This window comes from Sarcophilus harrisii, chromosome 3, assembly GCF_902635505.1.
Source record: "Sarcophilus harrisii chromosome 3, mSarHar1.11, whole genome shotgun sequence".
NCBI lineage: Eukaryota > Metazoa > Chordata > Mammalia > Dasyuromorphia > Dasyuridae > Sarcophilus > Sarcophilus harrisii.
This window is the reverse complement of record NC_045428.1, coordinates 147,612,790-147,625,002: the sequence shown is the minus strand read 5'-3', so window position 1 is coordinate 147,625,002 and position 12,213 is coordinate 147,612,790. Positions and strand designations below refer to the sequence as shown.

The window sequence follows — 12,213 nt, the reverse complement described above, 5'->3', positions numbered from 1 at the left end:
CTGACTCCAGGTCTACATCACCTAGCTACTATATTATATTCTTAGATGAAGAATGGTTTGTTTAAAATGTCTAGAGACACTTCCTAGCTGTGTGACCCTGGGCAAGTCACTTAACCCTAATTGCCTCAGCAAATTAAAAAAAAAAGAGTTTAAAATAAAAATAAATAAATAAAATGTCTAGAGTATGCCAAACAAATCATATTTCTGTTTTGGCCAGAAACTCTGCCGGTCTTCCCCTCCCAGATTCATTTATTCATTTCTTTCTTAATTTAGATTTTTTTTTGGATTAGATGAAAGAGGAGAGTTTGCTTCAATTGCTACCTATTAATCACTGAATGAGTGCAGCCTCAGTCAAACTGAGACCTGTTGAAGATCTTAGCCTAAAAAAGCCAAGGGTCTCCCACTGCATCCAGGGCCATCTACAGTCGTCCTGCTCTATCTGGCCACAGGACCCAGATGGCTCTAGAGGGAAAAGTGAGGCAGGTGACCTTTCACAGTCCTCCCTCACTTAAATCCAATTGAGGTGCATGACATGGCATCTCCTCCCTTAAGTCATGGTCCAAAGGACAAACAACAAGAACCTCAAAGATGTAAGATTTTAATTAAAAGGGCCTCATAAGGAACAGCCTTATGTGGCTAGAGTCACAACCCTAGAGTCAGGAGGACCTGAGTTCAAATCCAACTTCAAACACTTAAAACTTCCTGGCTGTGTGACCCTAAGCAAGTCACTTAACCCCAATTACCTTACCAAAAAAAAAAAAAAGAAAGAAAGAAATAGGGGAGGGAGCCTCATAAATCTGAGAAGCTAGTTCAGTTAAAGTATGGCAAAACCAAAGAAGATCTCTTGATTCTGACCTCTTGAAGTTCACACATCAAGGCACCACCTTTTTTTAGGCCCTTATTACACCTCTAATATTGAAACAGCCTTTCATATACATGTCTCTTACCACTTGAGTTCCTTCTGCATATTGCTCTCAAACTAATTTTGCTTAAGCATTGAATATGTCTGAATATGCCACTCCTATTCAATCAACTCCAGGGGCTTCTTCCTATGGCCACTAGGATTTATATAAGATCCTCTGTTTAGTTTTTAAATGTCCAAGATAATCTTGTCCCAACTTATCTTTCCAGCCTCAATGGGAATTACTTTCACATTCTGAGAATAAGCCATATTGGTGTTCTCTATATTCCACAAACACAACACTCCATCTTCCATTTCCAAGTATTGTTTCATAGACATTTTTCTTCTTTTAAGACATAACATCTTCTGCACATAGCCTTTTCTGATCCCCTCCAAACATCGTCACTCCTAAATTACTTTGTATTTTAAGTACTTGGTATACATTTGTATTTTTTCACTTTATATTTGTTCTGTATATGCTTTTGCTCATGTAAAGAGCAATTCTGTTAATGTCTTTCCTGTAGATTAATTTGCTTATGCTCAAAATCTTTGAGTTTTCTTCTTCCTGAGAGCTTTTGTAATTTCACTGTTTTGGGGTTTCCCCCCCTTATTGTTCACTTTTCGGACTCTAACGGTGGTTTCCTTGGGGGCTGAAACCAAATCATCTGAGCTACTTCTCACAGCAGGTAATCCACAGTTCATCACCAGCCTTAGTTTCTACCCCAACTTGATTTTTGAGAAGACAAAACTAGCCACAACAAAATGGCAGACATTTTACCTCAGTTGCCCCTCACAAGACGTCCCACACCCCCCTATTATGATATCCTACTGTTTCCTCTGTTCCTCAATTCTCTGACACAGACATACTGATCACTGTCCTTCTGGTGCTCTTGATGCTAGGGGAGTCGACTTGAGCTCTTACAAGGCAAGCCCCCATTTCCTCTCTTCCTTTATTGTTCTGCAAATCTCTATTGCATCACAGGTCTCTGCCGTAATGGTGGCTGCCTCAGCCTCAACAAATGTCTGCAGTTGGGAGGCTGCATTTTCTTATCAGTGGAAAAGGACTAGGGGGTCAGTCAGATGATTATGGAGTGGTACTGTTGCTAGCTTATGGGTCAGGCTAATTTTTAATCTTCCCTGGACTACTGGTGTCCAAGACCATGGAAATAGCAGATATCTCTTATGCACTTGATCTATGATGAAACATTCGTTTTGGAGAGGTTGGAAAAGTGAGGATCAGAAAAAATTTCTGCCATGTATTTTGAAATCCTATTGTGTATATTATATGTATTTGTTGTCTCTATCATTAGACTGTAAGCTCCTTTCGAGTAGGGAATATTCCATTATTTGTATTCTCACTGTCTAGCAAAGTTCTTGGCACAGACTTGCTTAATAAACTCTAATTAAGGATAAAAATAAAAGAACAATAAAATAAAAATAAAATAGTTCTAGAGAGATTTTTATAACAAATTGATCTCTCTAGCAAGCAAAGTAGAGCCACCATAGTAAGACTCAAACTTCAAAGTCCCCACTGTGCTTGTAAAGGAATGATAAACAAAGGAAATAAAAAAAGGTAAAGCAGCTGAACTGAGCTGTGTCTGTAGAAACCAGTATATGTGTTGTTGGTGGAGTTGTGAACGAATCCAACCATTTTGGAGAGTAGTTTGGAACTATGCTCAAAAAGTTATCAAACTGTGCATACCCTTTGATCCAGCAGTGTTACTACTGGGATTATATCCCAAAGAGATACTAAAGAAGGGAAAGGGACCTGTATGTGCACAGATGTTTGTGGCAGCCCTTTTTGTAGTGGCTAAAAACTGGAAACTGAGTGGATGCCCATCAGTTGGAGAATGGCTGAATAAATTGTGGTATATGAAAATTATGGAATATTACTGTTCTGTAAGAAATGACCAACAGGATGATTTCAGAAAGGCCTGAGAGACTTACAGAACTGATGCTGAGTGAAATGAGCAGGACCAGGAGATCATTATATACTTCAACAACAATACTATATGATGACCAGTTCTGATGGATCAGGCCATCCTCAGCAACGAGATCAACCAAATCATTTCTAATGGAGCAGTAATGAACTGAACTAGCTATACCCAGAAAAAGAACTCTGGGAGATGACTAAAACCATTACCATTGAATTCCCAATCCCTATATTTATGCACACATGCATTTCTGATTTCCTTCACAAGCTAATTGTACAATAATTCAGAGTCTGATTCTTTTTGTACAGCAAAATAATGTTTTGGTCATGTATACTTATTGTGTATCTAAGTTATATTTTAATATATTTAACATCTACTGGTCATCTTGCCATCTGGGGGGGGGGGTAAGAGGTGAAAAATTGGAACAAGAGGTTTGGCAATTGTTAATGCTGTAAAGTTACCCATGTATATATCCTGTAAATAAAAGGCTATTAAATAAAAAAAAAAAAGTTATCAAACTGTGCATACCCTTTGATCCAGCAGTGTTACTACTGGGATTATATCCCAAAGAGATTATAAAGAAGGGAAAGGGACCTGTATGTGCACGAATGTTTGTGGCAGCCCTTTTGTAGTGGCTAGAAACTGGAAACTGAATGGATGCCCATCAGTTGGAGAATGGCTGAATAAATTGTGGTATATGAAAATTATGGAATATTACTGTTCTGTAAGAAATGACCAACAGGATAATTTCAGAAAGGCCTGGAGAGACTTACACGAACTGATGCTGAGTGAAATGAGCAGGACCAGGAGATCATTATATACTTCAACAACAATACTATATGATGACCAGTTCTGATGGATCAGGCCATCCTCAGCAACGAGATCAACCAAATCATTTCTAATGGAGCAGTAATGAACTGAACTAGCTATGCCCAGAAAAGAACTCTGGGAGATGACTAAAAACCATTACATTGAATTCCCAATCCCTATATTTATGCACACCTGCATTTTTGATTTCCTTCACAAGCTAATTGTACAAGATTTCAGAGTCTGATTCTTTTTGTACAGCAAAATAATGTTTTGGTCATATATACTTATTGTGTTTCTAAGTTATATTTTAATATATTTAACATCTACTGGTCATCCTGACATCTAGGGGAGGGGGTGGGGGGGGTAAGAGGTAAAAAATTGGAACAAGAGGTTTGGCAATTGTTAATGCTGTAAAGTTACCCATGTATATATCCTGTAAATAAAAGGCTATTAAATAAAAAAAAATAAAATAAAATAAAATAAAAAAGAAACCAGTATATGTGGAAGTGAAACAGGTAGACACACTTAAGCAATGATTTACAAAACATCTAAAGGCTGGGAAGACAAGACAAGTTCAGACCTTACTAACACTAAAAAAAACATTTTTTTAAAGCAAATGAGAAAATAACTACCAACCTACTTATCCATCTACATGAAATTTTTATAAGAATCATCTACACACACACACACTGATCCCCAATGGGCAGATCCTTTGGAAATAGGAAGCCTTTCACAAGCAACATTTTCCAATGGAACACCTCTCTATTCTCAGATTATTGACTAAAAGATGAAGAGTCCACTGCAATAATTATGTATTACTTTTCAAAAACTGATTTTGCAGAGTAGAACACTGCTTTAAAGGTTTCTTCCAACAAGATGTCACCTATCCACTTATAGATGTGACTATCAAGTTTATGAAGGACAAAAGCCAAGAAGCGCTAGAATTAATGAAAAATTAAATCATAAAGATTGCTTGGATGATGTGAGTTAATCTTGTTTAACAGCTTTCTGGTCACAAAGATTAGGTAAGGAGAAAAAGAGGGAGATAAATCATGTCCAACAAAGTTGCCCACTAATGTAACAGAAGAAATACATTTTAAAGTCTAAGCCAAATTCATTGTGCTGATGAAGCCTTTCAGATGTCCAGAGCTGGTTGCATCAAATAACAGTACATAACAGAGTCTCCTGAAAGAGATCTGTAACCACTCAAAAGATATACGTGTGTGTGTGTGTGTGTGTGACCCTATTTCTGATAACACAGCTAGACTAGTGTCACTGGACCACATAAGACATAGAAGGAAGAACAAGAAGACTGGAAAGGAAGGGGACCAGATAATGAAGTGTTGGAATCTTTACTAAAGTGTTAAGACATTTCTTTACAAAGTGTTAAAGACATTGGAGTTAATTTAATCTTGGAGTTATTTTGGGCCAGAACTTGAAACAAGATACTAAGTGGAACTGATTGAACAATGCTTGTGTTCACACCTTTAGAGAGCTCATAAGTATCTAAGTACTCAATGGAGTTCACAGGAGAATTCAGGGCTGGCTTAGTCTGAATTCACACCTCTCTCAGGACCAGAGAGCACTCTGGGAGATAACCCAGAATCCCTCTCCCTCCAGAAGGTGGAGTTAACCTTTGGGAGATCACATAAATGAAGGAAGCTCTTGGAGCTAGAAGAATTTGTCCGGAACATCAACAGGGCTCTGAGACAGAACACTCTAGAAGAAAAGACTGCTCGCCACAGACTGGAGATTGAGAAGCCACGAGTCGGAGCTGACTGGAGACTGAAGAAAGCAGAGGCAAGAGCCAAGGACAAAACTACAAGATCTCTTGGAGCCAGGCAGTGAGACAGGCCTCAACTAACCGGGCGAATTTGTAAGGAGAAATAAACGTTTGCACTTTTATTGGCTGGCTGCGATTTTGGAGTAATTATTTACTTCAACTGATACTAAGGCGGCCTCCAAGAAAAACCATCACAATGAAGGGCTTACAAGAATTTTCTATTTGATCCTCAAGTTAACAGGAAGCCATTGGAATGTATTGTTTAGGGGAGTGGGTGATATGGTTAAGACTTTGCTTTAGGAAGATCACTTTGACAAGTAATTGGAAGATGGACTGGAGTGAGGGATAACCTAAGGCAAAGAGAACAACTAGCTCACTATTGGGTTAATATAGACCTGAACTGAAGAGAATCTGTACTAATCGGTGGCAGTGTCAGAAATAGGAAGGAGGCATAGATGAAAGACATTATTACAAAGGTAAAATCAACAAGATATAGCAACAGACTGATGGGGGGGCGGGGGGGAGTAAGAATGAGGTACTGGGGACAATTAGGTTTCTAGCCTGGGTGGGTAACTAGGAAGCTTGACAGTTCAATCCAAGAGAAATCAGGAAGAGGGGGGTAATGATGAGTTCCGCTTTGGACATGTCAATTTAAGATGTCTACAGAGTATCCAATTTAAGACGTAGAAGGTGAATAAGCACTCCGATGATATACTTGTAATGTGACAAAAAATCAAGGAAAACTTCAAACATGTTAGCTTACTTTTGAAAGACTTTGGCAAATGCCTTTTCTCTTCTGGCACTGCCACCACCCTGGTGAGGATTTTCAGAGCCTCATGTCTGAACTACTTCAATGGTATGCAGATGGGCTTCAAGTCTCTCCCCACTTCAGTCCATCTTCCACTAAACTATCAAAAGTGATCTTACTAAGGTGCAAATCTGACCATGTCACATATGTGGATATATCAAATATAAATCAAGAGATTAAATATAAAATCATCTTTTTGCATTTAAAGCCCTTCATAATTTGTACCCATTGCCTTTCCTTCTTCATGAACTTTATATGCCATTATCCATTACCCAATTCCTCATGTCTCAGTCCCACCCCCAGCTACAGCCATCACCAATGTCATGCACTAAAGCTACCCACTGCCCTCCACTGGGCTCTCTGGAATGCCTGCTCCATTAGCAATAAACTTACTTGCATTTTAAATCTTTTCCTTTTTCTCTCCTTCCATCTTCTCTCACTAAAGCTTTGCTCTATCCTAATGACACCTGGCTACTCTTGCCAACACTGGCTGCAATCTCACTCATTCCCCAGGACTCAATAGTAAAGGTTGGGTAGTTGGAATATTCTTTGCTCTCCATTGCCACTTTCAGACTTTCTCTCTCTATCTCTATTCTTCAACAACCTTTGACCTTTGGAGATCTACTCCCCAAAATTCTGGTAACCATTATTTACTAACTTTCAGAACATTCTCTTTTCTTTAATGAGTTCAACTCATATTCTCTGTCTACTCCTCAACCCCTGCCCTCATATGAGGGGACTTCAATATACTGATACTCCTTCAAACACCTTAACCTCACAGTTCCCTGACTTACTCACTTCCCATAACATCCTCTTCCTCCACCACACCCAAGCTATACAAAAATATGGTCCCCTCTTTGCTCTTGCTATCACCCACAAATGCTCCACTTCCATGTTAATACTCTAACATTCTCTTCATCATCAGTCTATAATTATTCCACTCTCCTTTTGCCTTACAACTCCAAATCTTGTTCTTTGTCTACACAATCATTGCCAACCCCTCATCCTTCCAATTTTTCCCATGTACTAGCCTTTTTCCATTTTATCTATCCCCTAGGTGAATCAATTAAACTACATTGTTCTCTCTTCTCATCACTTCTATCATCGATCTTGACCTATACAAATTTTCCTTGTCTCCTATATATTTGTGCCACATAACTTAAGGTCTCTATGCTACATGGCAATCTTTTTATAACCCCATTTAACTCACTGTCCCAGTTTCCATAGTGGTTCTTCCAAACCTTTTCATAATTCTTTGAATATTCCATGGTTTTCTCTCCTCCATGTTCTTAGCTGAAAATCTTGTTTCACATGATCTTTTTTTTTTTTAATTTTTAAAACTGTTTTACTATTTTTTATTTTCCCCAGTAACATAAAAAACAATGTTTTACATTTCTTTTTAAATTTTGAATTCCAGATTCTCTCCCTTTCTCTCCCTGCTCCATTGAGAAGGCACATGTGAAGTTATGCAAAACATTTCCATAAAAGTCATGTTGCAAAAGAAAACATTATCCCCCCCCCAAAAAAAAAGCCTCAAAAAAATTTAAAAATAAATATGCTTCAGTCCATATTCAAACACAACCAGTTCTTTCTTTGGATATGGGTAGACTATATTTTATCTTAAGTCTTTCAGAACAGTCTTAGATCCCTGTATTGCTGAGAATAGCAAAGTCATTCACAACTGATCGTTGCTATCATTTTGTACATAGTACATTTCACCTGAATTCATGGAGGACTTTCCAGGTTTTTCTAAGAAAATTTTATAATTATTTCTTACAGAAATACCATGGAATATGTATCACATACTACAATTTATTCAGCCATTCCTCAACTGATAGCACCCCCTCAATTTCCAATTCTTTGTCCTGAAAAAAAAGAGGTGCCAGAAATATCTTTGTACATATATGTCCTTTTTTTAAAAATCTCTTTAGGAGATAATGACGAATGTGGGATGTGGGAAAACTGGGACACTAATACACTGTTGGTGGAATTGTGAATGGATCCAGCCATTCTGGAAAGCAATTTGGAACTATGCCCAAAGGGTATTATGTGCATACCCTTTGATCCAGCACTGTCTCTACTGGGCTTACATACCAAAAATATCTTAAAGGAGGGAAAAGGACCCATGTGTGCAAAAATGTTTATGGCAGCCCTTTTGTAATGGCAATAAACTGGAAACTGAACAGATGCCCATCATTTGGAGAATGGTTGAATAAGTTATGAATGTTATGGGATATTTTTGTTCTGTAAGAAACAATCAGCAGGATAATTTTGGAGAAGCCTGGAGAGACCTACATGAACTGATGCTGAGTGAAATGAGCAGAACCAGGAGATCATTGTACAGAGCAACAGTAAGATTATACAATGATCAATTCTGATGGACGTGGCTCTCCTTAACATATTTCCACATTTATCGTGCTATAAAAGAAAAATCAGATCAAAAAAAAAAAAAAAAACACAAGAAAACAAAATGTAAGCAAACAACAGAAAGAGTGAGAATGCTATGTTGTGATCCACACTCAGTTCCCATACTTCTCTCTCTGAGAGTAGATGGATCTCTTCATCACAAGACCATTGGAACTGGCCTGAATTATCTCATTGTTGAAGACAATGTGGAAATATGTATAAAGGAATTGCATAGTTTAAGATATATTGGATTGCTTGCTGTCCAGAGGAATGGATGGGAAGGGAAGGAAGGGAGAAAAATTTGGAGCACGGTATTTGTGTGAATGTTGAAAATTTTATCTTTGCATGTGTTTTGAAAATAGAAAGTAATTATTATAGTTATTTTTAAAATTATTTTTTTAAAAAAGAGACCTCTTAGTGAAGGCAAAATCCCTCTATATGTTGAAGTGATTCAATTCTTGTCTATTATATTGACCCATCTATAATCCATCCCCATTCTCACTTATCTTCAATCTTTCCACATCTACAGGTTGCTTTCCTACAAACACTCCCAAGTCTCTCCCATCCTCAAAAATAAATCAAACCCTCATTTAATCTACTCATCACACTAGTTATCCTGCATTTTCTCTTCCCTTTTGTAACTAATTTCCTTGAAAAGGCTTTCTAAATCCATGTCCTACTTCCTTTCTTCTCATCCTCCTATTAAGGCTCTACAGTCTGGCTTCTGATCTCATCATTGCACCAGAAAACTAATTGGCTTTTCTCAATCCAAATCCTTTTTGACCTCTCTGCAGCCTGACAGAGTCAAACAACTTTAATTTCTCCATACTCTCCTTCCCAGATTTTCATGACACTATTTTCTCTAGGGTTTCCTCCTACCTTTTTTGACTACTCCCACTCAGTCACCTTTGCTGGATCTTTGGATTCTTCCCACCTACTTCCTCCCATTTTATATTTTTCTATATGCTTCAGAATGCTGTTCCTACTAGTTTTATACTCCATAGGCTCTCTTATCAGATTATAGAAATGACCCTGGATCACTGAGGACATACGTTCTGCAACAGAAGAGTAATCAACTTGACTATCTCTTCAAAAACTGGCAGTTTGTCAAGATGGGGGGAAGGGGGAATTAGCCTGACTAAATGGGAAGGTTGGCCACCAGGTGGTTACTTTTTTTAGCCACAGTAACCCATGAGGAGTCCTGTTATGCTCTAGAGAAAAAGTACTATCTGCATGGGTGGGGGAAACAGTATCACATCAAGGAGTCAGGGATCCTTAACCTAACTTTCATGCCATGCATATTTAATGACTTCATTTCTGAAATTCATATTAGAACTAAATTATGCAAATCAAATCGTGTCTTCCATTCCTAAAATGATTTTTTCCCAAGAATTTTACAGCCTGATATTTAAAGTGCTCCTATTATTATTATCATCATCATAATTATAATATTCTGCAAAAAAAGGTGGGATTTCAGCCAGAACTTGAAGAAAGCCAGAAAAATAAGGAGGCAAAAATGAAAAGGGAGAGAATTCTATGGAGGGAAGAAAGAAAGGGCAGCCACTGAATATGAATGACACCTAAATTGTGAGCCTGGGTGACTAGTAGAATGATACTAGTAGGATGATATTACACTAAACAGTAACAGCAAACTAACAGAGAAAAGAGGATATGAAATGACATGAAATAACAACATGAACATTTGCAAATCTCAAAAGTTATTTAAATGCTATTTTTATTGGAAAACCTAAATAAAGCATTTATTTATTTATTTATTATTTATATATTTATTTATTTATTACACAAAACTGCTAACTTCTGGGGATAGTAATAGAAAAGTCAGACAGTCCCCCCCCCCGTAAAGCAGCTCACGCTCTAACGGAGAAGAGCACATTTCCAGAAAGTCTCAGCTGCAAGTCAGATAGAAAAGTCCCAGTCCTTAGAGTGAACATCATTATAGTATAAAGGCTGGTGATTAAGCACGTCAAAGCTTCAGTTTGTTTAGTAAACAATACACCTCCGGAGAATCCCTAGTCCTGCAAATGAAGAATAAGCTCACACTAGAAACTACTACAAGACCGTCCTTCTCTGCGCCTTCTACCTGCTGGCCACTAGCGTTCATTCAATCGAAAATCACACTCAACAAATCAGTTTGCCACCTCTGACAAGCGTCCCAAAACCCCTCCCCCACTACAATTTTTTTTTTTTTTTAAGTCTAAAGATAGGAAGAGCAAGGACCGTAGTAAAGCGTGAGAGGGACGGGACGCAACCGTGGAACCCACTCCCGAACCAGAGAAGGGAATGATCTCCTAGTCCTTAGGACAAAAAGTCGGCGGCGTGGTCCGATCGAGGTTAGAAAAAAATAAATATGAAAGAAAAAAAATAAAATAAAAAAAGCGGCGAAGCAAGTGCTCAGTAAGGGGTCTCCCCATTGGCGGCCGCCCCGCCCCCTTCCCAGCAGCCGGGCATCAGGACCGGCAGTGGTGAGGGCACGAGCGAGCCCTCTAATTTGGGGGGCAGGGGAGTTCTCAGAGGGAGAACGAGTCCGGCCCAGTCCGGCAGCGCTGCCGGGCTCAGGGCAGCGGCCGGTCCCATCCCAGCGGCTGGCCCAGCCGCGGGAGAGGAAGCGGGGAGCCTCGGATGATTCTAGGAGCTCCGAGTCGCGGCTATTTCCAACCCAGGAACCAGAGTGGGGCAGTCACGCCCCCCCCCGGGTCCCCGCGAGGACTATCCCCGCCCCGCCCCCAGTCCCAGGGGAGAGGTGTAACAGGAGCGCTGGTACTCTCCGCCTCTGCCCCAGCCCCCCCACCGCAAACCACACACTCACTTCCCGTTTCCCACTGCCCACTCTAAGCCTCCTTCGGGGCGGGGCCAGGGGGGCGCGGCCGGTACTCACAGAGCCCACTCGATCCGGTGCTGGTGAACATGGTCCCGCTCCCGAACCCCCGCCAGGGGGAAGGTCTAGAGAGAGGGTGGGGGGAGGGGGGCAGACAGGGAATGAATGGGGGAGGGGCGCCTGCCGCGTGGGGGAAGGGAGGGGGTGTGGAGGTGGAGAATAAGGAGCCTTCGGCGCAGGCGCAGGCGCAGACACAGCGGGGTCCAAAATACCACAGGACTCCGCTACGCGCGAAAGGAAACACGAGACGCCGGCGACTGGTCATTGCGCATGCGCCTGCTCCCGAGTGCACATGCTCCATCGGCCCGCCCCTCTTCCTGCTGAGGAAAAAGTGTTGCACTACGGTTCCGGGGTCTTAAGTGTAAACGAATCGAGCCGGGGGAGAAAGTGTGGGAAAGACTTGAGAGGAGGCGGGGCCTTCATTGATAAAAGTCACCGGAGGGAGGGGCTGGAAAGTAAAAGCACAAGCCTGGGTAAAGAAAGGGCTATGATTTGGCGTAATTCTCCCACCTAGGTCCTGTGCTAGACTCTTCCAATACAATTTCCCCCATCCTTCTAAATAGCAGAAAAAGTCCTGCCTCCTCTCCCCCCCGCTTCTCGTGCTTTGGTATATTCTGGACTCTCGCTCCCCACTCTCCATACAGTTGGTAGCGCCGGCGCGTTTTGCGCATGTAC

At 40.4% G+C, this 12,213-nt stretch overlaps 1 protein-coding gene across 1 annotated transcript in view; it reads right to left on the bottom strand.

Moving 5' to 3' along the window:
• The window catches only part of UBAC2 (UBA domain containing 2), a 251,807-nt gene extending 239,910 nt beyond the window's left edge, over positions 1-11,897 (bottom strand). The window contains exon 1 of the mRNA XM_031958618.1: positions 11,539-11,897. Coding sequence (XP_031814478.1) covers positions 11,539-11,839 — 301 coding nt within the window. The 5' untranslated portion in view covers positions 11,840-11,897. The remainder of the gene's footprint in view (positions 1-11,538) is intronic.
• Between the last annotated feature and the right edge of the window lie 316 nt (positions 11,898-12,213).